The following is a 23109-nucleotide window of genomic DNA, read 5'->3' on the forward strand; positions in this document are numbered from 1 at the left end:
AAAAGGTTTTTGAACAGTTTATATTTGCCTGGGCCCATTTCCACAGTCTTGCTTTTGAGGTTGTGTTGGACCGTGGCTGCACAGAAACCATCCGGGGACCGTTTCCCAGACCCCCCTGACCGTGAGTTTTTTCATCCCCAGGAGGAAAGTGCACCCTCACCATCGACAAGGCCCTGCCCGAGGATGAGGGCCAGTACAAGTGCCGGGCGGAGAACGCGGCCGGCTCAGCCGAATGCGACTGCATGGTCCTGGTGGATGGTGAGTGTTCGCGGGAACTTCCTGCCCCGCTCCCCCGAGCCCCTCCCTGCCCCGAGGCAACTTCCTGTCATTAAAGCGTATGATTAGCAGCTGCGATCCCACTTCAGTTTCTCTCTTGCCGCACGTCCCATTCAGGGTTATGTAAATTACACCTCAAATGGTCCCGAAAAAAACAAGCTTGCTCAACAGATGTTTCATACAGCAGTACTTTTTAGCTATAATGTCATGTAAAGTAAAGTGTTATCATTGAATTGTTTATAGAAAAGGTTTCATGCAGCAGTAGGACAGTGGCAATATATCGCATTCTGAAATGGTGTTGACAAAAGTAGCCAAGTCATTGGACTGTGTGTTCATGCAGATGGAGCTTGTTTGGTAAAACTGATAAAATCTCATGAGCCTGGAATGCCGATAATTTGTCCTCTGATTACATTACGAGTAAAAATGCAAAAATGTAGGAAATAATTTACTGGAAGGAGCTGCAAAACAAGTGTGTCACGTATGTCCCCCTTATTTCCAGACCCTACAGACGCCAACATGACACCGGCTGACAAGAAGACCAAAAAACCTTCTGCTCCTACCACGGAGAGTGAGTTTCCAAAACACGCTGCTTTATTTCCCAAAAAGGAGTGCTGTGGGATTTGTGTGTGTTTCCGACTGGTGCCGGCTGCTTGTCCGGAGTCTCTTTATAGCATGTGAACGCAGGGAAATGCTGCTTGTACCCTGGCCTTGCTCATCGAATCTTGCCGATCTCTTTTCAGTATCTGATCACTCCGGCATAGATCAGGGCAACATTAATCACTTCAAATTGTTAATTGCGATACAAGCCGATTCATGCCGATTGAGAAAAAACCTTGTGTTTAAAAAGCTGCTCACGAGCACTTTCTGATCTCTCCATCTTTACGATTAGAGCTATCTGAACAAAGTGGAGGAGAGAGTGCACGGATTCTTCCTCTGTGGTTTTTGCATGGAATTTGAGCCTGGGAAGAGCGCGACGAGCCTCCCGCACCGCCCTTTAGGAGGGCTCTCTTCAGTGCGTGCCTGCCTCCGTGAAGCCAGCTTTACTGCTCCCTTCATGTTCAGCAGCTCTCAGGGTTCATAGGCTGGCCCGGGCACTCAGTGCACTCGGTTGTTTGACAGATCTAATGTTAATTGAGGGCTGTTTGTCTTTGAGCCTGACACACGGCTGGAGCAGGAGCTTAGAAGCAGACCTGGAGAGAGGGAGAAGGTGGGAGAGAGAGAAGGAGAGAGAAGGAGAGAGAGAGCCTCTTGCATGGCTGCCCTGCTCGCTCACCACCTTCTCCCAAACTGCCATGTAAGGCCTGTGTCTCCCGGCTCCTGGCCTCTCGTGCCCAGAACGGCGCATAAGCCTTTTCCCCCCATATACAGAGGCTCTGCGGAGCTTCTGCCAGATTTGGAATACAGTCGTCTCTCCCTGGAACGTTACTGCTGGAATCGACCCTTTGAAATCCCACTGAAAGGAATGAGAATTTCATAACAGGAGGTCTGTTATTGGCATGAGAAACAGACGTGATTCTTTTTGCCAGTTAGTTGTTTTGTTCTTGGACAGAGTGGGTGGCTTATTCCCCCAGCAAAATATTGCTCTACCATGACGAAAATGTACAGGAACATTTGGCCTTGGGGTATAGCTAGAGACGAATACCATGTCCTGGCCCTCATATGCACAGTGGGATCCCATAGGACCTCATATAGAGAACTTCACTGCAAACTGTGAAACATAAACTGGCAGCAAGTCACTGAGGTCGACGTGCTAATGGTCAAGCATAATAGTTTGACATTATCTGTTCGTGGCTGGGCATGAAATGAGTTTGCTTTTGTTATGCTTCTTAAGGCCATCCTAAATACCTTTTTATATTAAGAACAAACAGATGTTCACAGAGCAACTTTCCTTCATCCCTGTTTTATGAAGTATTGAAAACGAAAATGCCGGAAGCCTCTGGAGAGTTAGCGTCTGGGTCAGAGGAGTCCGCTCACGTGGCATTCCGAGTGGGGTTTAACTCTTCATCGTCACGCGGTCGAAACGCGCAGTGTTCCACGCTGTCGGACAGGGTGCCGGTTTGAGAGACATTCCGAGTGTGTGTGACCGCTGGTGATGCGGTCGGGCAAGGAGGGGACCATGGGAAATGTGCGAAGCCAGAGCTCCCTCCTGCTCAGAGACTGCTGTCGCAGTGCTACAAAAATAAGCCTGCTTTTCATCCCAGCTGGAAAACGCTAACCCCGCGCGTTTATTTTATCTGTGCCTGGGGGCACTGTCGCTTACCGGGTCCTGGAGGGCTTACGACACTCAGTCCCATCTGGACTGCCACCGAGCTTCCTTTCCCATTTCCTCTGTCCCAGCGAAAGGGTACGGTGGCCCAAGTCTGCAGGGGCCACACGGATACCCGCAGTGGACATTTTCCAACATCTACATGTCTGCTTTTCCCTGACCTCTGGGTCAACTGTGATTCCAACAGGCGGCTTGACAAAATAAGCTCCGCTGAGCCTCATTTTGCATTGTGGCAAAGTGCATATTAGTGCTAGCCCCGTGTAATGGATATAGGGGCGCTGTTTATAGATGTGCAATGCTTTAAGACTGCAAGGGGACTTGGTCCACATGTAGGGGACTGAAGGTTCTGTTGAAAACATGTGCCTCAGTCGTTTACTGCAGTGTTGGGCAGGAGACTGAGGTTGGCCACATCTATAGAGGTGTGTTGACTGTAGAGTCCAGTGTTATGCAGTTTACTGTGTTTTGTCCAAACATGTGAACAGGCCAAGCCCATGTTTCAAAGCACAATTAAGGGTAGTTATGTTTTAAAGAATTTGCTCCACCTCCTTTCCTTTGAACAAATCCATGGGACATAGCCTCTACATCACAACAGGCCATGGCCCTGTAGCTGCTCGTTCCCTCTCCTCATTTAAAATTTCTTTGTAAATATGTTTTCTCCCCCGAATTTTCTTCCAAATTTGGAATGTCCAACCGTGTACAGCCACGCTCTTGCCGCAGAGCGTAGATAAGCGCGCATTCTCCTCCGAGTCACGCAGTGTCACCAGCTGCTTCTTTTCAGGCCGCAGCCCACAAGCCTGACCCTGCGCAGAGTCAACACTTTATGTGCGGCTTTAGCTAGCGGGCCGCTGGCGCTCAGTTGACCGGGGGGGATCGCGATGAGACGCGGATCAAACGTCGCTAACCCTGATGCTGATGTCATTTATGTGCGGTCCTGCCAGGGATGCCGGCCGCAGATGGCTCTGGCATCAGAGGAGCAATATGAGCCTGTGTTTTTGTGCTTTTAGGATTCTGCTTGCACATCTGATAGTGTTTACGGGCAGGTGGAAAAATCCATCTCAGTGCTTTGTTCAGGGAGCAGTACTGTATTCTCACTAGCCTATTACTGTGTCATTCACTTTTAAAACCTTTAAAAAAAAGGATTTAATTCACTTGGATGAATGGAAAATTTGTACTTACATGTTATAAATGTATTTTTGTCAAAGAGCAAAATGTAGGTTTGTCAGACATACAGCCTGTTTCGGTACAGTCGACTGATTGAATTGACGAAAAGATATACGATCGCGATGCACAGCATTTCGCTGAAGCACCTCCCGTCAGCAGAATAATGGAGATGTAGATCATTGTGAGATGTCGCTGTGAGGGTCATGTCATATTTACGGCATCAGCGTGACCCTCTGAGGCTGACTTCTGTGCTTCCCTTAAACTACAGCTCCGTTTCTCAAGAGCAGGGCCTGCAAAACCACACGCTCTTTGTCAACTGACACTTTACAAGATTTGTTAACACCCCCTCCCTTTAAAAGTACCCTGCATGTACTCAGCATCTTGGGGAAGATATACTACAGTGTGTACACTGCTGGTACCTGGGGAGAGAGTAGATCCATCACCTTGTGGCCAGAGTGTCCTTCCTTTTAAGGGTTTCGTCCCCAGGGCTGTGACACCAGTACTGAAAGGTACTGACACCACTGATTCCGAATGGACTAATGCTAGCACTGGAGTAATGGCTTGGCTGTGTCCCACTCTGACTCTACACGGCCAAGCTGCAACAACAAGAGAGTCATGCAGGAATTGCAGAGCCTGTTCCAACTAGTGCAAGGAAATGCAGTTTAATGTACACTTATAAATACAGTGCATACGTATTATAAGCTTAAGTCCGTAAGTATTTAGACAGTGACACTGTATATAAAGGGCTGCAGTTCCCACAGGTTTCCCAGGATATGGGTGTAAATACCCACACATTAAAGCTGACAGTCTCTACTTAATCCGCATATTCATTCATTGTTTATCCAATATGCTGCAGTTAAAAAATTGTGTCGCTGTCCAAAAACTTACGGGCTGCTCTGTACTTACAAACAACCCACTTATACACTCCCGTTTTAAAGTTTGGAATCACCTTGCCCTTTTCTGATTTCATATTTCATTTCCTCTGTTTGTAATCAAACAATTCACATGTGGTCAAAGCGCAGGCTCCAATCTTTTATTAAAGGGTATTGTTTATACCTTTTGGTTTTTCTTGCAGTAATTAGAGCACTTTTTATATGTAGCCCCTAATTTCAATGTTTGAGACAAACTAACAAAATGTCAAATCAAAGAGTCATGTTTTGTATTTGGTTGCATATCCTTTGCATGCAATGCATCCTAATGTCTGTGACCTATCAAAATCATCTGGAGTCTGGATATCTTATTTCCAGGTTGTCCTACAAGTGATATGAAAACTCTTTGCATTGGAATGGATCTCTGTAGGAATTTTGGGGCGGGGCTAGATTCAGCTGTAAATTACAGTGATACAGTATAGAACACATTTGTTGGCTAAATGGCTTTATGTCATCAATGGTCCAAGGTATCAAATGATCCTGCTTCAACAGTTAATACAATAATTGTTTCTCCGGACTAACTTTCCCATTGTACTCAATGGAAAAAAATATTTAGGAGAAACAACCCTTGATGTATCTACTGTATATTCAGTGGCAGCACACAGGTTTGAGACTGGTTTGATACCATGGACCCTTAATGACTCAACGCCATTCAGCCAACAAATGAGTTCCATACTTTATCAGTGTAATTTACAGCTGAATCTAGTCCCACCAGATTATATTGATAATATTGATAGACATCAGGAAGTCATGGCATGCAAAGGATATGCAACCAAATAGAATGCATGACTCTTTTAGTTGACATTATGTTAATTTGCCTCAAACACTGAAATGGAGGATGACATACTATAAAAAGTGCTGTAGTTGGTGAAACCAAAATGTATATATATATATATATATATATAAAAATACCCTTTAATAAAAGCTCTGAGTCTGTATTTGACCATGTGTGAATTGTTTGATTACAAACAGAGAAAATAAAATATGAAATCAGGCAAGGTGATTGTACCTGTAAACTACCTAAACCACCAGCACTTCATTTACTGGCTTACTTACTGTGTAAGCCAGTAAATAGTCCTGTAACATGGTTGATCAATTGCAGCATGCTTAGTAGTAGTGTAAACCTCAGGGCAACAGAGACAACAGAACTGAATTACAACCGGAACAGCTAATCCTTAATTCACAGACTCGGATATCTGTTCAGGTTGTGTGTTTAAACTCAAGCTAAGCACGCCGCAATTGGCCCACTGTGTCCTAGAAGAGCGATGGTAGCAAGTGGAACATTATTATTGCAGACTTCCTATTAATGGCTGCCTGGTGGCCTCTGTCATCTGAGAAATTAAGCTTGGCAGCAATGCAGTGGCACTGTAGCCAGAGTTTCTGTTGTTGAGGATCTAAAGGGATGCTTCCACTTGCACAGTCATGCTATTCTGTTGGAGTTGCTAGGACAAGAGCATTTGCTCTTTTGTTTTTGTTTGTTTCATCTTGCTTTTTATGACCACACTTGATGTTGGAATGATGTTGTCAGTATATCGCCTCCCATACTCATCCTGCCCTATGTTGGACCACCCTTTGCAAAAGCTAATTCCAGTATTGCACTGGTTTGCCGGTTTGACTTTTGTAAAAATAAAACATTTTATGGAAAAAAGGAAAGATCAAAAGTTAGATTTGCGCTTTCAATACTATTTTTAGAGAAAGGAGGAAGGGTTTTGAAGCCGAAAATATGAAAACCTAAGATTAATGACTGCGAGGCAACAGCCAAAATTTTAATTGGTTTAACTTTCCTGTCCCCTTCTGTGGTTGCGATTCGCTCTTCGCATTAGCTGGTTTTACTGGCACATTGTTTCTTGACAGCAATCAAACATAAAATAAATAGTGCTGAGACCCATTTCCTGCCTACTTTCAGACTATTTTTAGTATTACCAAAAAAGGCAAATTCCAAAGGACATGAGCTCTGAGGCAGCCGTTCTCCCAGGGACATCCAGAGAATAGCCCCCCCCCCCCCCCCCCCCTCCCCCAGTAACGGTTATCAGGAACCTTTATTCCTTCTCCCACGTACTGTCAAAAAAGGTCCCACACAAATCCATTGGTCTTCTCATGGCTGTTGTGATCCTCAGCTCTTCTATATTCAGGCTCTGTTGTTGAGCTTGCCTTTAATTGAGGGTGCCTGCTGCATGCCTGATGTTTCCTCTGTTAGACGGCCATTCGTGATTCGTGCTCCTGTGTTTATCTTGTAACTGGAGTATGGGGATAAACATTTTTGCATCCTGATAAACTGATGTACGATATCAGTTCACCGTTTAATGGCTCTGTTTGTTGTAGTGACGGATTAAGGGTTGTCCTCCTTTGCCGATTTTGAGGTGCATAACACAAATCACAGTAAATCAATCACATCATTTGCTTGGTTTTGTTTTTTAATTGTGCACTTCTGCAGCCTTAATATTTTCATCTCAGAAAAGTTTTTTATTGTTTCCTGTGAAGCATTTGAAATATTCATACTAAGTGTTTGGCTGTTGATTTAAGCATTTTTTTTTAGAATTATTGGTCTTCTGCTGCTGTAGCCTATCCACTTAGAGGTTTGATATGTTGCTAGTTCAGAGATGCTCTTCTGCATACCACTGTTGTAATGTGTTGTTATTTGCATTACTGTCACCTTCCTGTCAGCTTCAAACTGAGCCCTGCTCCTCTGACTCTCTCTCTCTCATCAACAACACGTTTCTGCCGGCAGAACTGCTGCTTTTTGTTTTTCGCCCATTCTCTGCAAACTCTAGACTCTAGAGTTTAGGTACTATAATATATATACCTATGTTTTGAAGAAATCATATTTTATTCAATTACAAAGGGTTCGGTGAATGCACTGATGAAACTTGCAGGGTTCAGTACCTCCAATAAGGTTAAGAACCACTGCTCTAGAGGCTGTTGCATGTGAAAATCACAGGAGATTTCTGAGATACTCAAACCGCCCGGCACCAACAATCATTCTACGGTCAAAGTCACTTAGATCACATTCTTCCCCATTCTTACATTTGGTCTGAAAACCAGCCACGTTTTCACCATGTCTGCATGCTCATGCATTTAGTTGCTGCCACATGATTGGCTGATTTACATATTTGAATTAACAAGCTGGTCTACCTAATAAAGTGATCGCTGAGTGTATATGTGTTAGATCTAGTTGCATGACAGAGAAATTAATTCATATTTAAAGTCCCGATATTTAAAGACCTGTATGTAACTTCACAGTCAGTGGGCTGCAGTAGGGTTTGGTGGTTATTTTATGTGCCACACATGGTTTAGGGTACTAGAATTATAACTTTGTAAACTTGAAATTGTGGTTCCTGGTTTGTTTATTTTATTGTGCTTCTACCAGCATTGTAACACATTACCAATGTTTTGTGGCCAAGTTGACGGCAAGGCATTGGCTACACACACATAACCACTGCATCCGCTGTAATGGCCTGTTTGTTCTGTGGTTTCTCCTCTAGATGAAGCAAGAATAAAGAAGCCATCGCCAAAGACCACTACTAAACAAGGTAAGAACCTTGCTTCTTTTAAGAGAACAGTGTTGCAAAGATCTTATCTGCTGATTTATTTATTTTTTGAATCACCCGGGGGGGGGAGACCGGGCCTTTTTGTAAGGCTTCGCTCTTAGACTGACGGACACAGGTGAACCACGGACAATAATACTGATAATAATAATAGCAGGGTGTTGTTGGATGTCGTTAGAGAGGTTGATGATAAGTGATTGGCCGTAGGTCGTAGGTCATTCACAGTACAGTACTGTATGTGACTCCCACTCCACGATGTTTCCCAGTCGTTCCGCCGCAGATACTCCAGTTTCCTGATGACATGAAGATCCTGGCGGGAGAGAAGGTTGAAATCCTCTGCAAGTTTGGAGGAGCACTGCCCATCTCCTGCACCTGGCTCAAGTTCAGAAAACCGGTAAGGTCTATGTGGGCTCCTCCCAATATTTCATACGCCATTCATACTGTATGTCGGGACATAATAATTGACATAATGTTCTCTCACAGATCCAGAATGAGCAAAGCAATGTATCCATCGAGACCACGGATTCGTCGAGTAAACTGTCCATCTCACCGACCACGCAGGATGACTGCGGATGTTACACTGTAGAGCTCCATAACAAGTTTGGCACCAGACAGGCTGCCCTCAACCTCACCATTGTAGGTAGGCTATCTTGCCACTGAACAGAGAAGAGGACAGGGTGCTGGATTCTTGGCCTCAGTGTTGCAGTTTTCAATGGAACTGTGACCCTCTAAAAGTACCATTACCTTCTTCATAGTACCGATATGCATACTGAACCAAAGGATGTTTAATCGCTCTTAACTGCAGTATAAACTTATACCCGTTTGAAATATTATGGTAATACACAACACACATGCAGTGCATGCCACTTGGGGGAGTGGAAGTTGGCAAACAAACGTAATGTAATGATAATAACATGCTGTTAAAAATAATAAGCTCTAGAATTATGTGGACCTTGTTTTCCCTTTAATTTGTGCATGAAAATATATCCATGCTTCCCTGACTTTTATTGGAAAATCATTTCTGACACCCCCCAAAAAACCATTACAGCCTTGTTAGAACCTTACCGCTGCTGTAATTTCAGACACTTTAACGCTCAGCCCGGTACGAGGTGTTTACGGTTTTGCACCCTCTCGCGATGCGGCTTTTCCCTGCGAGGTTGCTGGGGAAAGTGTGGTGCGCTCTGGATCTGGATCCTCGCGCGAGCAGGCCTGACCCAGGGATCTCCGATGGCCTTTTATGGTTCTGTTTGCACTCCAGCCATCCACTTCATATGAAAGACTCTGCCACGGCTGTCTGCGTGGAGTGTGTCCAACCGGGCTGCGGGAACATGAGGCAGAGCGGGGGAATTCAGCCGGGCCTCCCTGCCTTAATGCTGTTTATGGGCCTCCGTACCTAAAGTAGCACAGGTTCAAAGGGGATGTTGGAGACCGGCAAAAGCAGGCTTAGTTATTAAAGGGCTGCTTGCCTGCATTGCTCTGTTCATTCTGTGCAGTCAGGAGTCTTGAGTTTTATAGATTTTTAGCCTGTGCCGGGACCCATTTTTATCACTGTTTTTCTTGCGCTGGGATCGGCTTTTATGAGAGTTTAGTAGCCAGTACTGGGCCCGCGGTTGTTGATGTGGGTTTACCAGTGGTTTTTGCTTCTGGCCCCTATCCAGTAGAAGCAATCTGTAGCTTTCTTTTGCTTGCAGTCTCTGGGGTTTATATGTCAAGAACACCAATGCGTAACACCAATTTCTGTTACCTATGAGAACAATGCAGTTGAATGCTTCTATTGCGTGACTGCAAAATGTTTATCTTTTTTAAACCTAGCTCTATATGTCATTCAGTCAGTCAAATTGTTTTTGGTAGCAGCGTTTACCATCACATTTGAGCAGGGTGTTATTGGAAAATGGATGGGAAGTGACAAAATATTTTGAATTTGGTGGGTTACTTTCATGATTGCTTGAGAGAGTGATGGCCTCAGCGATACTGAGATTAAAGCTATGTACCATAGAACTATGTGGAAATGTCGAAGAGAACATCTGTACCTTTTCTTCTGACACCAGTGTAAATATGTTAAGTGCAGGACCTGCCCTGAAGCCTTTTAGTCTACTTGTACGGCTTTTACGCGTTCACCTTGTGCATACTTATTTACTTTCATCAAGGACCACTGCTGTCATTTTTATAGTCCTCTATTGTGTAAAACCACATTCGTGAAAGGTTGGGGGTAAAATGTTACCCTTGTGGAACCTGTTTTATTTCTACTGCTAAACAGTCCGAGCTGTCCTGAAGACTTAAAGATGTAACTTAAGTTCTGAAGGAGCCAGAACTTAAGGTTTATACTGCTATTTTACTGAGTTTTATTTGTACTGCTGTTTTACTGAGTTTTACTTCAATCAGGTGTGTCAATACAATTGCAATCAGATCCTGCAGGGTTTGAATCAAAATATTTGTTATTTCATTCATTCATTTTAAAATACGAGGGTGCAAAATGTACAAGTGTTCACAATACAAGTGTGAAATGGTTTAATTGCCTTGTAAAACAATACTTTTGTGGGACAGAATGAAATAACAACCATGGAGCCAGCGATGATAGTGACAGACAGCTTAGGGTTGGTTTAAGGTTCTATACCTGAGCAGACAGCCTTCGTTTCATCAGCTAGGTAAACCCCCAATGCCACCCCTATTCATTCACACCCACCACCTTACTGTGGAACCCGGTTAATTTCAGCCTGAGTCAAGGTTCAGTTCAGTTTTCGATGCATGTATAGTTTTCCTAGCTCATTTCAGCAAGCAATTCAATTATAATGCTCTAAATGAAATACAACCTTACAGCTGTCTTAGATACATGAGTGACAGACAAAGCCACTCTTGTTTAGTGTGAGTCTAGGTTTTAGCTTTGGCCAGAAGTGATGTCCTGGTGTTTGCGTGTACCCCCCCCCCCAGACAAGCCTGACCCCCCCGCTCGCGTGCCCGCCGCCTCGGACATCCGCAGATCCACCCTCACGCTGTCCTGGTACGGCCCCACCTACGACGGGGGGAGCGCGGTCCAGTCTTACAACCTGGAGATCTGGAACTCCGTGGACAAGGAGTGGAAGGATCTGGTGTCCTGCAACAGCACTTCCTACAATGTGGAAAACCTGCTGCCTGACCGGGACTACAAGTTCCGGGTACGAGCTGTGAACATGTACGGAGTCGGGGAGCCCAGTGCTGAGTCTGAGCCTGTCAGAGTGGGACAAGAGGAACAGGAAGAGGGTGAGCTCCTCCTAGTGGTCACTCAATAAATCCTGCAATTCCTGCAGTTCCTCTGGATACATTGCAGTTAAACTAAAGCTTATAATAAAGTCCATAGTTTTAAGTATTAAACATTGCTTTTTAAGCACAGAAGGTATAATAATTCTGTTTGATTTCATCTTTCACCAGATGAGAAAGAGGAGGCTGAGGTATCTGATGATGGTAGGTGTCTTATTTTAAAACGATCTACATTAAATATAATCCGTCCACACTTTGTTTAAAGAGAATATTCACTTCCCTCATGGCAGAGAAAGAACCGGAATACAGAGATGTAACCATTAAAAAAGAGCAAAAAGTCAAGGACTTATATGACGTGGAGGAAAGGCTTGGGACGTAAGTGAGCCATTCTGTTTACCTGCACACTCACCGATACTCAAATGAAGTGCCATTTAGGCAGTGGTGTTCTGCCAGTTTCATTGCCGTCCTCTCTTAGAAATGGCTAAATCATACATTTGTCTTTGTTTCAGGGGTAAATTTGGACAGGTGTTTAAACTTGTGGAGAAAGCGACTAAAAAAGTTTGGGCAGGAAAATTCATCAAAGCCTATTCTGCAAAAGAGAAAGAAAACGTGAGACAAGAAATTAGTATTATGAACTGCCTGCACCATCCCAAGCTTGTGCAGTGCATAGATGCTTTTGAAGGCAAGTCAGACATCGTCATGGTTCTGGAAATGTGAGTATCTCTTGTTTTCGTCTTCCTCCTTCAGATTTGTACTGTCACATCTCCAAGTTACAACAGTGCCAAAATGTTCAGAGCTGCTCTTTTAACTTTATAGAACACAATTTTCAGGATTTCAAGATTTTTAGGCAAATGCAAGACTTCTGTCAATGCATTAGTGGTGAAATGCAGAATACTGTATGTTTAAAGCCCTTTGTAAGAGCCATAAATAAAGGCATTGTACTATCTTAGATGTATCTCTCATTTCATGTGATTTCACACTGTAGCTGTAATGTATGAATATCTTTATTTGATTTTAAATATCCTTATTTGATGCTCCTTTAGATTACATCATTGTCACCTTATCCACTTGTTGACCATATCTGTATCTTGTTTGTTATGTTGTTTCGAGACATGTTTTTATCACGTCAAACTTACTTGTTGACATGGACAATACAAGCAGCTGCATTCTATGAAACTGAAAATGTTTCCAAAATTCTCACTTTATAGAAAAATAAATATCAGGATTTCCATATTTTTAGCAACACACATTACATTATTGGTATTTGGCAGATGCTCTTATCCAGAGTGATGTACAGTTGATTAGCAGGAGACAATCCTCCCCTGGAGGAATGCAGGGTTAAGGGCCTTGCACAAGGGCCCAACGGCTGTGCGGATCTTATTGTGGCTACACCGGGATTCAAACCACTGACCTTGCCTGTCCCAGTCATTTACCTTACCCACTACGCTACAGGCCGCCCCTAATATAATACACATAATATACCAATGCATTATTGCCTAAATGCAACCTATGCCAAATGCCCATAAAATATATACTACATCACCTATACTATTATTTTATAATTTCATCAAGAATAAATCGAAAATTTGTGAACAGCTTCCATCCTGGAAAGGGCTGTATCCTTTCTTCTTATAACACACTGCTGGCATAGCTGGAGCAGAAAGCACTGCTGCTGTATTCTGAATTGGTTTATTAACAACATCTTGCAGATGTCTGAACTTATTTGAGGTTTTTTATCATTTGGTTCCCATTTGTTGCATTATGGAATTGCCTTGCGAATCCTGAAGGAATTTTCAGACTCAGAAAAAATAGACATTGGTGGGGGTTCAGTGTTGGATGGAAAAAGGCCTCTTGCCAAGAATGTGAAAGAAGCAAACAAATCAAATATAGCAGTTTCCTTTTTATAGTGTGGAATGAAACAGTAGATGGACAAAACTGTTCCTCAAATGTAAATGTTCACCATAAAGGAAAACAAGACCTCCCATTTTGTCAGGAGCTTTGATGAAAGGAAATATTGTACAAGACATAGCCCCAAAGAAAATGAGCAATGCAATGTACTGCAATGTATCTGAAAACCTAAAGTCTCAGTAAATAACAAAATATTAGTGCTAAACCAGCTCGGTGGTGCATTGCCAAAGGCTATCATGTTCATAAATGTGATGTGGCATTCCTAAACAAATGACCACCTGAAACGCAATGTATCTGAATTTAAGACTCAGTTCAGTTTGAACCCATGAGTACTGTATGTGTACATGACTAAGACCAAAACAATGAGGTCGCTCCATTTCAAGCCCAGCTGTTGAGTGAGCATCTAAACAACAGTGCTGTTTTAGCTGTCTGACTGTTTGCCTAATGGCTGGTTTGCAGCCACTTGTGTCATGGGGTGTGTTAGAGGGTAGTGTGGTTCCTACTGTTCATCGCTGTTTCCGCATCCTGCAGGATCTCTGGAGGAGAGCTGTTTGAAAGGATCATTGACGAGGACTTTGAGCTCACAGAACGGGAGGTCATTAAGTACATGCTGCAGATCATCGATGGGGTGCAGTTCATCCACAAACAGGGCATTGTCCACCTGGACCTGAAGCCTGAGAACATCATGTGCATCAACAAGACTGGGGGAAAGATCAAACTTATTGACTTTGGCCTTGCACGGCGACTAGGTAACTCCACACAGCAACCCTGGACCTCATGACAACATGGCAGGTTCAAAACTGTAGGTTCAAGCTCTAGTTGTATGGAAAAAGACTCCGTATATCTCAGATTTAGTCTCCTAGCTTTTGTCTCTCCATAAAGGTTGCTACAACTGTGAGCTCAGTCACTTTCAACCAATGAGGCCTGGTGCTATGTTGCATCAAATCGGTCTTGCCTAAAACGGAAGACTTTTTTATTAAAAAGAGAAAAGTTGACCTGCATTGTTCTGTTCCTTTTTTTCACAGAAACTTCTGGATCTCTGAAGGTTCTGTTTGGAACACCAGAATTTGTGGCCCCAGAAGTAATCAATTATGAAGCAATTAGTTACCCAACAGACATGTGGAGTATTGGAGTCATCTGCTACATTCTGTAAGTGAGGAATGCCGTCTGAAACAGGCTTGGTCCAGCTGAGGACAGTCATAAAATTTAGTACCGCTCCCTCAACACACTAAAAACCAGGACTCGTTTCAACTATGCACAATAATGTAGTAACTGAGCATGTGTGTCAGAAAGAGGAACGTTAACTGTGGAGTGGAGTGGACAAAGTAAACTGTGGATCCCTTCAAAATATTCCTCTGCAGGCATCTGTGAAAACACTGTGCACTCCAAAATATGTGAGGTGTAACTTGACGCTGTTCGAACTTGGCTGGGAACATGCATGCACATCCACGCTATTGAGTGGATTTTAAATGGCTTGCAGGAGGTGAATTTAAAAGCTAAATAACAGCCTGTCGGATTATGTTTAGATGAGTAACTATTACATTCAGGACGGACGGAGAATGACCTAGGCAGAGCAGGACTGATTGAGTAGGAGTCAGGCCGGGGAGCTTAATAACAGCGCAAACAGATGTGAGTGATTTGTAGAGGTTTGAGGTGGCCAGACCTGGATGAGATACATAATTGTTTTGGGTTCAAATACTTTTCTGTGCTCGATTGATCTTGCCTGGTGCAATTGAGCCAACCAAGAGGACCAGGAGGTCAGGAGTATTTCATAGGTTTCAATACACCAGACAAGCTTAGGAAAGCGTAGAAATGTCTTTGAATCAAAAACGATGTGGCCTAGTTACTGTTAGTCCCATGAATAGGGCTTGTTGATCTTCTAGCAGTAGCATGTCAGAAGAATTGTTATGTTGATTTATTCATTAATTTTGATATGACTAAGAGTTCTGTATGCAATCAGTGAATTCCGTTTGCTCAGACTTACTGATTGGCTGGGCCTCCTCCCACCACCTCTGACATCACAACAGGCAGTAGCAGGTGAATGGAAGACCCCACCCCTCCTTAGCTAGCATTTTGATACTTGCTAGCAGTTGGGGCCTCGCTTTTGCCTTTTTAACAACCGGCTGTGGCCTACAACTCAGGCCTGGGCTCGGTTATTTTGGTTTATGTTCTCAGTGACAGATTGTTTCCACAGCCAGATGATCCCAGACTGGTCCAGTGTGGTTCTAAATGGTTATTAAAGGGCCTTTAGCCTCAGAAGGGCCTGAAAATGGGCTGGTGTCTCAGCTTGAGTATAATATTCACCCCGGATTATCGCTCTCGCAAAACCCAGCACTTTGGAAGCTGTTTCCCTGTCCATATGTATCTGCAACATTGCTTGTGCAAATACATGTTGGAGCCATTTAGGAAATTATGCTCTTTAACCTTTGACTCGTATTTTGAATCTGAGCATTATTTTGCCCAGTTATGTATTCTTAATAATCCTGTATTTGGAAAGGGTTAACAGTTTCTTCCTGCCACCAGGGTCAGTGGACTTTCTCCATTCATGGGAGACAATGACAACGAGACGCTGTCCAACGTCACCTCTGCCACCTGGGATTTTGAGGATGAGGCCTTTGACGAGATCTCAGATGAAGCCAAAGACTTTATTAGCAACTTATTAAAGAAAGATATGAGGTAAGACATCTCATGAATATATTCCTCTTTTAAAGGAACTAAGTGTTACATACAACCATGGAATCTGGCACTAACATTTGATTTTGAATCAAAGCAATTATCGCACTTTGGGGCATAATAATTTCAGTGTTTCTGGAGAGATGTGTGTGAATCAGGCCTTTGCTGCAATGTAATGACATCCTTCTGATGTCATTACATTGCATCCGTCATGATGATGCCAGTCTGGGTTGTGTTCTGATGATGCCAGTCTGGGTTGTGTTCTGATGCCGTCAGTCTGGTTGTGTTCTGATGGTGCCAGTCTGGGTTGTGTTCTGATGCCAGTCTGGGTTGTGTTCTGATGCCAATCTGGGTTGTGTTCTGATGCCAGTCTGGGTTGCGTCCGAATGATTCCAGTCTGGGTTGTGTTCTGATGCCAGTCTGGGTTGTGTCCTGATGATGCCAGTCTGGGTTGTGTCCTGATGATGCCAGTCTGGGTTGTGTTCTGATGCCAGTCTGGGTTGTGTTCTGATGCCAGTCTGGGTTGCGTCCGAATTATTCCAGTCTGGGTTGTGTTCTGATGCCAGTGTGGGTTCTGTCCGGATGATGCCAGTCTGGGTTGTGTCATGATGATGCCAGTCTGGGTTGTGTTCTGATGCCAGTCTGGGTTGTGTCCGGATGATGCCAGTCTGGGTTGTGTTCTGATGATGCCAGTCTGGGTTGTGTCCTGATGACGTCAGTCTGGTTGTGTTCTGATGGTGCCAGTCTGGGTTGTGTCCGGATGATTCCAGTCTGGCTTGTGTCCGGATGATGCCAGTCTAGGTTGTGTCCTGATGATGCCAGTCTGGGTTGTGTTCTGATGCCAGTCTGGGTTGTGTCCGGATGCCAGTCTGGGTTGTGTTCTGATGCCAGTCTGGGTTGTGTCATGATGATGCCAGTCTGGGTTGTGTCCGGATGATGCCAGTCTGGGTTGTGTCATGATGCCAGTCTGGGTTGTGTCCGGATGATGCCAGTCTGGGTTGTGTTCTGATGCCAGTCTGGGTTTTGTCCGGATGATGCCAGTCTGGGTTGTGTTCTGATGATGCCAGTCTGGGTTGTGTTCTCATGATGCCAGTCTGGGTTGCGTCCAAATGATTCCAGTCTGGGTTGTGTTCTGATGCCAGTCTGGGTTGTGTTCTGATGCCAGTCTGGGTTGGGTTCTGATGACAGTCTGGGTTGTGTCCTGATGACGTCAGTCTGGTTGTGTTCTGATGGTGCCAGTCTGGGTTGTGTTCTGATGCCAGTCTGGGTTGTGTTTGATGCCAGTCTGGGTTGGGTTCTGATGACAGTCTGGGTTGTGTCCTGATGACGTCAGTCTGGTTGTGTTCTGATGGTGCCAGTCTGGGTTGTGTCCGGATGATGCCAGTCTGGGTTGTATTCTGATGCCAGTCTGGGTTGTGTTCTGATGGTGCCAGTCTGGGTTGTCTTACATTACAGTTATTTAGCTGATGCTTTTATCCGACATACATTGATTAGACTAAGCAGGGGCCAATTGCTCCTGGAGCAATGTGGGGTGAAGGGCCTTGCTCAAAGCTGCACTGATCTTACTGTGGCTACACTGGGGCTTGAACCACCAAGCAGCTCCAAGTCAAGCACCTTAGCCAATAGGCCATGGGCTGCCAAAGGATTATCTGGGTTGGTCTCCAGTGGTAATGCCAGGGTTCTCACTGCAGAGCACGTGTGGTTGTGTTTCATCTCAGGGCTAGGCTCACGTGCGCACAGTGCTTCCAGCACAAGTGGCTAAAGCAGGACACAAACAACATGGAGGCTAAGAAGCTCTCAAAGGAAAGGATGAAGAAATACATCCTGAGGAGGAAGTGGCAGGTAAAGACACGTCCCCCTCCGCAAGACTGAATGTAATTGTTTTAGATTCAAATACTTTTTTGGGGGGTTTGCACTTTTCAAGAGTATTTCATCGTAGGATCCAATACACCTGACAAGCTCAGTAGAGTGTAGAAAAGTATTTGAATCTAAAACAATTCAGATTCAAATGTAATCTCATATGTTAATGACCCATGTCTAGTATAAATACTGGGAATATTATCAATGTACTATGAAGATGGCATCCATACAGTATAGTTCTATAAATTTTCCTATGCTGTTTTACAGAAAAATACATTGTTATTTTTTTTTAAACAGAAAACGGGCCATGCAGTGCGAGCTATCGGCAGACTGTCGTCCATGGCGATGCTAGCTGGTGTCAGCGCAAAGAAGGGGGGTTCTCCAACTGGTAACCCGAGTGAAGGTGCCATAGCAACAGTTCTCCCACTGCACAAATGTTCCAGAAAGTAATATATATTTAGCGTTATTGATCCAGTGATGGGGCTCAGCCTGGGCAGTCATTTTATTACTATGCTCCCCAAACAATTATTGATGGGAAGATTCATATTTGGTCAGTATATTCATCATTACACCGTGGACCACAGGTTTAATGGGAATCCAAATGCTGTTATTTCACAGTGTTGACTGTGGCCAGGGGTCATTTCAGACAGGGTGTGCAGGTCTCACACAAAAGTGGCTTCTCTGGTTGAATGTTCACAGCTGCACAGGGTAAAAAAAGGTGAAAAGGGTCAAAGAAAAAAAAACTGTAAAAAGAAGCAGCTTGCTGCAGGTATTTTGGCGTCTGCTCTCTACTGCATCAGAAGAGAACAAGGAAATGATCGAGCAGGCTACTGAAAGCAGTATGCAGTTATACTGGGTACAATTAGGAATAAAATGCTATTATACTGTATATACAGTGGGTTCTGTAATCTTGTGGATTTATATGGAAATTGCAAGACATAAACCACTAGTTAGCTGCAAAAACAGGATGGCCAGCTTACAGTTTGCTATGAAGTACTTAAAAGAGCCTACAGAGTTCTGGACAAAAGGTCTTGTGGACAGATGAGACCAGGATTGACTTCAGAGTGATAGTATATACAGTATACTGAGGACTTATGCTGAGGCCAAAGAGACTCAGCACATGGTTATGTCTATGGGCAAATAATATATGACTATTTTCTTCATGGCAAAACTGAAATGTATAAAAATAGGCTTTGATAAAAGCTGTAAACCCACACTTTAACCAGTATAGAGCCAAATCAATAAAAACGTTATGGAGCTCACTGTATACGTACAAATAAAGGCAATAGTTTTGTGCTTATTTGGCTGAAGTAATTATTTATTTATTCTTGTGTGATTTATCCCTATGATCATCGGCTTGTGCAGATGACTTGACCAACCAGTTACTGGAGAGCGTGGAGGATGAGGACCGGCCTCAGGCAAAGCCCACCTTCAGCAAAGTTATTAAAGACGTGGAGGTGGTCGAGGGCAGCGCTGCAAGATTCGACTGCAAGATTGAGGGTAATGTCAATTCGAGTGCTGACTGCTCAAAACTGCCTCCTACACCGAGACAAATAACTACAGCCTCGGCCATGAAATTATTATAAAATGTACTGCAGTTCAATTCCAGCAGGTTACATAAGCTGTGCTCTGAAATGGCTCTCTATAGATCTAGGTCAGCTGTTGTTAAACTCAGATTATGGCCTGCAGTGTAAGCCGGTTGATCCCTCTGTGTTTCAGCGTGCCTTCATCCGCTGGATTTGCTAATTCTGTCACTATCTGTCATGAGAATACAAACATATTTACCTTAGGAATAAATACATACAAATAGACTCACAACGGGGTTGTTTTGTGTGGGGGGGGATTCCAGGCTACCCTGACCCAGAGGTGGTGTGGTACAAAGACGAACAGCCCATAAAAGAGACGCGGCACTTCCAGATCGACTACGACGAGGACGGGAATTGCTCCCTGGTCATTTCGGAAGTGTCCGGAGACGACGACGCCAAATACACCTGCAAGGCTCTGAACAGCCTGGGTGAAGCCACCTGCGTGGCTGAACTCATTGTGGAGGTCATGGCAGAGGAGGAAGAGGAGGAAGAGGAAGAGGAGTGAGTGGTACAAGAGGAGCAGTCTCCTGTTGAACTGTACTCTTAATAGCTGCTTTCGTGAGGCACCCACTCTCTATAACAGACTGACCAACAGGGGGAAATTGCGCTTGGATCACCCTTTGCTATGTTTGGGCACTTTCTTTCTGTCTTAAGTGTAATAGCAGAAATCAGACGTTGATATTTATAACATTACTGCAACACCATTGACATTCCAGCTGATATTTTCTTTTCTACGAGTGATTCTGAATCGCATGCCGTCGATGAGGTCCACCGAGCAAAACAAACAAAAAGTCTGTTCAAATGTTTTATTATCAACATTATGATCTTTGATATTACCAGGACTTTTTTTTTTTTTTTTTTTTTTACATTTTCAATGTGTTATTTTAAAACTATTTGAGCACAGAATCCATATCATATTGTAGTTTGTGCATCAGTTTTGAAATATCCCAGCATGCAGTTTTGTCCACCATCTCGATTTACAGGTAGAAACAGATGCAATAAGATAACACTATTTTGAGATGTATGTAGACTGTATTCCATTCATTTTTATTTGAAAAAGTAATTATCTCTTTGGAAAACTGCAGAGTGCAAGTAGTGGGAACACTACTTTAGCAGTTTTTTAATGTTTCAGAGTAATTGTTTTCACAAAAGCATGTTGTGAAAGAAAAGATTTTTCATTTTCAGCATTGGAGAAGTTAGAGTTCCATGAAAATCCACTCCAGTCACAAACATATATATATATGACTTGCTCATCGTTTGAACTGAAGTCAGGATGCCTTTCCATTGTGGAATAGTTGGACAGACTGGTGTTGAGCGGAAATGTTTTACAGCAAGGAAGTTGGTGTAAAGAATTCAGACCAAATATGGATCAGAGTGGGTTCTGCAGTGATACTGCACATGGTTTTTATGTCTGGTTTTTTTACTTCTGTTTAACCGACAAACCATTTTTTACTTCTGCTTAACCGGCAAATCCTAACTATTTGGGGAAAATGAAACATTAGATGGTGAGGGTTGTTTTCCTGAATCAAACTGCAATCAAATCAAGCATTCCCCTCACCTGTTTGTTGCCAATAAAAAGTCAATATTTATGTCACTTTCCTTTAAAATGCACACTCATGATTATTTGTGTGTTGTTTGTATTGGTTTTAAATGTCATAATTATTACAGCCACACTCAAGGTTCCAAATGAAAAAAATATATAAATACATTTTCATTAAGCTCAGTATAATAATTGAAGAGGACTGTGGTACATCTGTACCGTCTGTAAAGAATTGGCTTTCTGAGCAGAAAAATACAGCAAACATTTACTTAACTTCTGATAAAGTACAAAACCAGGGTGGGATTTTCAGTGATGAACAAAGGGTGTTTTAAGATGATTTGTACAGGGCTACAATGTCAAGTTGTGTATTATGATAAAAAACATTAAATATTTATTGGTTCTAGAATAGAGACTTGTACTAATTGTATTTTTCACCTTCAATATTAAACAAAATTTAAACTACATGTTGTACAGCCTGTTTCATTATTAGTAGAATTGTAAACCACACTTTCAGGTACACTTATGGTGTAATTATGCATTACATTATCTCCAGTGTAATGGCCTATAATTAATTATATGTTCATAACGCAAACCACAGTTCCGGGCTGCTGTCACTGCTTCAGATCAAAATTGAAGTTGTATACACTCAGTGAGCACTTTATTAGGTATTCCTTAAACTTATTTTTTAGTCTTCTGCTGCCGTAGCCTATCCACCAGAGATGCTCTTCCACATGCCACTGCTGTTATTTGCATTACTTGAATTTGGTTCAAGAGACCCAATTACTATGAACATTAAAAGGGAGCCATCTTGTGTTGAATATGTATTGGGTTATGTGGGAATGACAAAATAGAAATTTCTAAATAATTTACATAAAACCATGACGAACAGAAAGTGAGTGCTACATTTTAAATGAGAATGTTGATCACTGTTTCAGCTTCAGTTTAACCATTTTAGTCAAACTTTTGCTATATAAAAAACAACAATTAATACAGAGATGGTATGCTCTCTCACTGGACCCTAATAATGCATACTACATGCATACCCATACATACTACCCATGCACAGAAATAGATTTTAATACCCCATACTTCAAACCTTAGATTGCAATGAATTGCATTTGTCAACATGACTGAGTCATGCCTGGTCACAGGGTCCTTCATCATTAAGGCAGTATGAGTCACATGAGGCAGAATGCAATGCCAGAAATAAAGACCCATTGACCAAGTACAAATCAATGACTATAAACCTTGGAATTTAACAACGTAAGTCACTTACATTATTCCAAGTTTCAAATTCACTTAAGTATTAATTATATCACATCTGTAAAATTAATTGACCTTCATTTTACATTCGAATTACGGCTGAGTGTCGATCTTCATACAAGGAAGGCATCCCTTCAATTTTCCCTTCTTGTTTTGTAATGCATATCTCATCCACTAGAGGCCAACATATGCTACTACTTTAATTCCCTAATTCATTCAGTGAACAATACTACATACTTGTACAGAGACAGAAACTACATGGTATTGGTGATTCATTTATTATTGAAAATAGAAGAAGACATGTTCTGTCTCCTGACACAATAGAAACCTCTGCTTGGCCTGGGAAGACAGATTCTTTGGTGATTTCGTGAACACAGTGAGGAATGATTGACTCCAGGCACTGGGTTGGGTCAAATCACAATGTGCCCTCTGTATGTCACATCTCTCTCTCTCTCTCTCTCTCTCTCTCTCTCTCGGTTGCTCTCTCTGCCTCCCTCTGTCTGCCTCTTTCGCTCTCTGCCCTCCTCTGTCTATCTCTTTTCTTCTGCAAACATGTGCACTTAAAATGTCTGAACACTGCTTCCTTTGGCCAATTTAAGACAAACGTTGGCCACATCTGTGAATTGGTATGCCTGTGAGATTACTAACACAGAGATTGCATTGTAATCTTCTGGCATCTGTATGCCATTTCATGATTGGCCTCTGGTTCATTTTGGGCACTCAATGAGAGTTTCTTCAGTCCACTTAATGTGCAGCATGTGTGGGGTGTCTCCCCCTGACAGCAGCATAATCGCCCATTCTACTGACTTGAGAACAGTCAAGTGCCTGTAGATTGTTATCTACTTATCTACTAGGATGCATTTGTTAA

General features: G+C 43.0%; 1 protein-coding gene across 1 annotated transcript in view; it reads left to right on the top strand.

The window, feature by feature from the left end:
• The window catches only part of mylka (myosin, light chain kinase a), a 65286-nt gene extending 43846 nt beyond the window's left edge, over positions 1–21440 (top strand). Inside the window, exons 17-32 of the mRNA XM_061227209.1 lie at positions 142–258; positions 776–844; positions 8115–8162; positions 8444–8571; positions 8661–8817; positions 11106–11414; positions 11583–11615; positions 11702–11786; positions 11921–12124; positions 13851–14068; positions 14345–14468; positions 15843–15995; positions 17711–17834; positions 18150–18255; positions 19218–19352; positions 19702–21440. Of these exons, the coding sequence (XP_061083193.1) occupies positions 142–258; positions 776–844; positions 8115–8162; positions 8444–8571; positions 8661–8817; positions 11106–11414; positions 11583–11615; positions 11702–11786; positions 11921–12124; positions 13851–14068; positions 14345–14468; positions 15843–15995; positions 17711–17834; positions 18150–18255; positions 19218–19352; positions 19702–19943 (2252 nt within the window). The 3' untranslated portion in view covers positions 19944–21440. The remainder of the gene's footprint in view (positions 1–141; positions 259–775; positions 845–8114; positions 8163–8443; positions 8572–8660; positions 8818–11105; positions 11415–11582; positions 11616–11701; positions 11787–11920; positions 12125–13850; positions 14069–14344; positions 14469–15842; positions 15996–17710; positions 17835–18149; positions 18256–19217; positions 19353–19701) is intronic.
• Positions 21441–23109: the final 1669 nt, after the last annotated feature.

Source organism: Conger conger, chromosome 17 (genome assembly GCF_963514075.1).
Source record: "Conger conger chromosome 17, fConCon1.1, whole genome shotgun sequence".
NCBI lineage: Eukaryota > Metazoa > Chordata > Actinopteri > Anguilliformes > Congridae > Conger > Conger conger.